We start from the raw sequence: 3,466 nt of genomic DNA on the forward strand, positions 1-3,466 counted from the left end.
CACCTTACTGTGACCTGCTCCACCCAAACTCGTACCTGTGACGATCCTTAAACAACACGTGGAACAGAACAACGAGGGTTCATCAGTTCTCAGCCCCACAACAATAACTTTACATTATTCTGGATGAAATCATCCTGTCTTCATCATATTCTCATTAATGATCAGAGCTGAGTCAGATTTCTTTGAAAAGTCCATCACTGACAGCAGCAGAAAGTGACCAAATATACTGAACGTAATTACAATGTTTCACTGACCTGACATTTACTTTAGTATTTTTATCTTCTGCTACTTTATACTTCTACTGCACCACATTCAGAATCAGATAAACAAATATGATGTAAGATCACACACATCACCTTTAATCATTCCATAACTCACAAGTATTTCAAAGTGTCATTCCAACTAATTTATTCTATTTTTTATATTCATGTATGTTTCCATGTGAATATTTTTGCAGTTTGAGTAAAATCAAAAGTAAATCTACAGTTTCTCCCTGAAACCAAATCTCTGTGGTTCTGATTCTGTAACTTATGTCCAAGAATTCTTCTTCCATTTCTAACTGTGAGTACAAATTACATCTCCTGTAATGACCGACATCATATCATATTGTTACATTAGGTTTGATTTGAATCACTTTGAGGTTTCACGTCGTTCTTTTTGTTTTCTAGCTTTCTTCCAACATCTCAGAAAACATTCAGAAACAAGTTTGAAGCGTTTGTGAGCAAACAGGTGAAACCAGAATATGATCCTGAACCAAAGCAACTCTTCCAGCCACAGATGGGTTTAAACAAACATCTCTGAATCAAAGCAGTTACTTGTTGCAGCCGTGTGTTGCCACCATGAGGGATGCTGGTGGGGTGACAGCCTCACTCCCATTTTCACAGAAACACAATTCATGATCAGGATGAATCCACAATTTATTATTTACAGAAAAACATCCAGAATCAGGACATTTAGTTTCTGGGTTAACAAGTAGATCATTACTGAGAGTTTCCAAAAAAAGCAACAACATTTGATCTCTGAAACAAATCAAAGTAAGTTTAACTACAGAATTATTTTCACATTTACAAAGTGATGAGATCTGAAAATAATCTGTGATAAAGGAAGGTCTGCTGATTCCTCTGTTTGGCTCCATGAAGTGGAAGAGAAACAACAACATACAGACACATCAACACCAGGATCCAACTGATATTTAGAGCTCAGAGAAGTTTAGATTTTCATGTGGAGAAATATTTCTGTGAATCAAACTCCTCATTAGCAGTGATATCCTCCATGGCTGCAGAGACACAGGAAACAGCAGCAAATAAACAGCAGAACAGCAGAGACATCCCAGCAACCAGCTGACTAAATTTATTTATTTCATTTCACACAACTCAGCTGTGTCTCCAGATTCCCAAAGCCAAAGTCCAGCACAGAGCGGCTGAGTGAATGTGGTCTGGACTCTGTGGAGGAGAGTCATGGTTTCAGAGACGCTGTAGAAGGACAGAATACCTGCTCTGTGATCCAGGTACACTCCCACTCTGGAGGCCCGAGGACCTGAGATGGAGGTTTCCATGTTGTTGTACCAAAATTCATAACTGTTTTGGAAACAACATAATGCCCAAGATTTGTCATTACGACCAAATCCACCTTCACCTCCTGCTCTGCTGATGTTCTTGTATGAGACTGCTACAATAACTTTTCCTCCCCCTCTCACCTCCACCTCCCAGTAACAACGTCCAGTCAGACTCTCTCTGCTCAGGACCTGAAACCATACAGTGAATCTGTCTGCATGATCAGAATAAGACTGAGGTTTTTTAATTCCCGTCACTTTTCTGTTCCCCTCTGACAGCAACAGACGTGTGTTTGTTGTGTTTGGATCCAGTTTGATTTCACATGAATATTTTAAGAATCCAGCTCTGCTCTTTGGTTCTGACAGTAAAACATCCACTTCAGTGACTCTCAGTGAGATGTTGGTCCATTCCTCTCTCAGGATGTCCTGTAGTTTATCTCTGAGCTCTGACACAGCTGCTGTCACATCCTCAAAGTGCCTCAGAGGACGGATCTTGATGCTGGATGAGTCTGTAGACTCACTGAGTGCTGCCACTGAGGGGCAGCTGAGCAGAAACTGGCTGTGATCCTCTGTGTGTGAGAGCTGCTTCAGCTCAGCATCTTTCCTCTTCAGCTCAGTGATCTCCTGCTCCAGCTTCTTCTGAAGCTCTTTGACTCGACTCCCTTCAGCTTCCTGCTGGGATCTGATCTGCTGCTTCACATCAGAGCTTCTTTTCTGGAGGAGACGGATCAGCTCAGTGAAGATCATCTGGCTGTGCTCCACTGTTTTATCAGCAGACTGATGGATGGCCTCCACCTCCTGCTGAAGCAGCTTCACATCTTTCTCTGCGTCCTGGATTCTCTGCTGGATCTGTTGCCGACTCCCCTCCAGCTCTCTCTGCCTCTCAGTCCTTTCTGCTGCAGCTGACACTGTGTCGTGGCCTTTATGTTCCTCCACAGAGCAGAGATAACAGATGCACTTCTGATCGGTACGGCAGAACATCTTCATTACCTCATCGTGAACAGAGCAGATGTTCTCCTGGAGCTTCTTGGAGGGCTCCACCAGCTTGTGTTTCTTGAATGGAGCCACATCATAATGAGGCTGAAGGTGTTTCTTACAGTAAGAGACCAGACAGGATAAACAGGACTTGATGGCTTTCAGTTTTCTCCCAGAGCAGAAATCACAGGCCACATCTTCAGCTCCAGCATAGCAGTGATCAGCAGGAGCAGCTTGGAGTCCAGTCTTCTTCAGCTCTTCTAATAAATCTGCTAACATGGTGCTTTTCCCCAGGACAGGCCTCGCTGCGAACGTTTTCCTGCACTGAGGGCAGCTGTGGATTCCCTTCTGATCCTCTCCATCCCAGAAGCCTTTAATACAGTTCATGCAGTAGCTGTGTCCACAGGGAATAGTCACCGGATCCTTCAGCAGATCCAGGCAGATCGAACAGCAGAATTTTACTTGTTCCAGCTGATTTTCCTGCTGCGCCATTTCTCCTCTTCGCAGTAACTGTCAAATAGTTTCACTTTCCCTGAACAGAAACGGTCTGTGTGCTCTGAAGGGTAACAGATCTCTGCTGATACTCACACGAACCAGGAAATGAGGCTTAACAGCAGCTGCGTGTTGCACCATGTCGCTCACGCCCATCCTTATGCAAAGAGATCTGTGGAGGGGCGGGAACAAAGAAATATCTAACAGGAAGGCCTAAAAGCTTTTCTACAGAGACGCAGGGTGTGTTACGTATGATTAAAACACTCCCCATGGAGCCTCGGTGAAAGACACGACAGTAAAACATCAGGAAGCAGCAGTTTAGCTGTTACAGAAGAAGAACGTGTCCTGCCTCAGCTGTGTTATCAGTGCAGGGTCACAACAGGAACATTTCTACTTCTCTTTCCAGCCTCTTGTGCTGTTGTTTACATTTCTCCTTCAGAGACTCTC

The 3,466-nt window shown here is 43.9% G+C and overlaps 1 protein-coding gene across 1 annotated transcript; it reads right to left on the reverse strand.

Moving 5' to 3' along the window:
* Positions 1-952: 952 nt before the first annotated feature.
* Positions 953-3,111, reverse strand: LOC142398207 (E3 ubiquitin/ISG15 ligase TRIM25-like). Its single transcript, XM_075482166.1, has one exon. The coding sequence runs from the start codon at positions 3,017-3,019 to the stop codon at positions 1,355-1,357; it is 1,665 nt and encodes a 554-aa protein (XP_075338281.1). The 5' UTR covers positions 3,020-3,111; the 3' UTR covers positions 953-1,354.
* Positions 3,112-3,466: the final 355 nt, after the last annotated feature.

This window comes from Odontesthes bonariensis, chromosome 14, assembly GCF_027942865.1.
Source record: "Odontesthes bonariensis isolate fOdoBon6 chromosome 14, fOdoBon6.hap1, whole genome shotgun sequence".
Lineage (NCBI taxonomy): Eukaryota > Metazoa > Chordata > Actinopteri > Atheriniformes > Atherinopsidae > Odontesthes > Odontesthes bonariensis.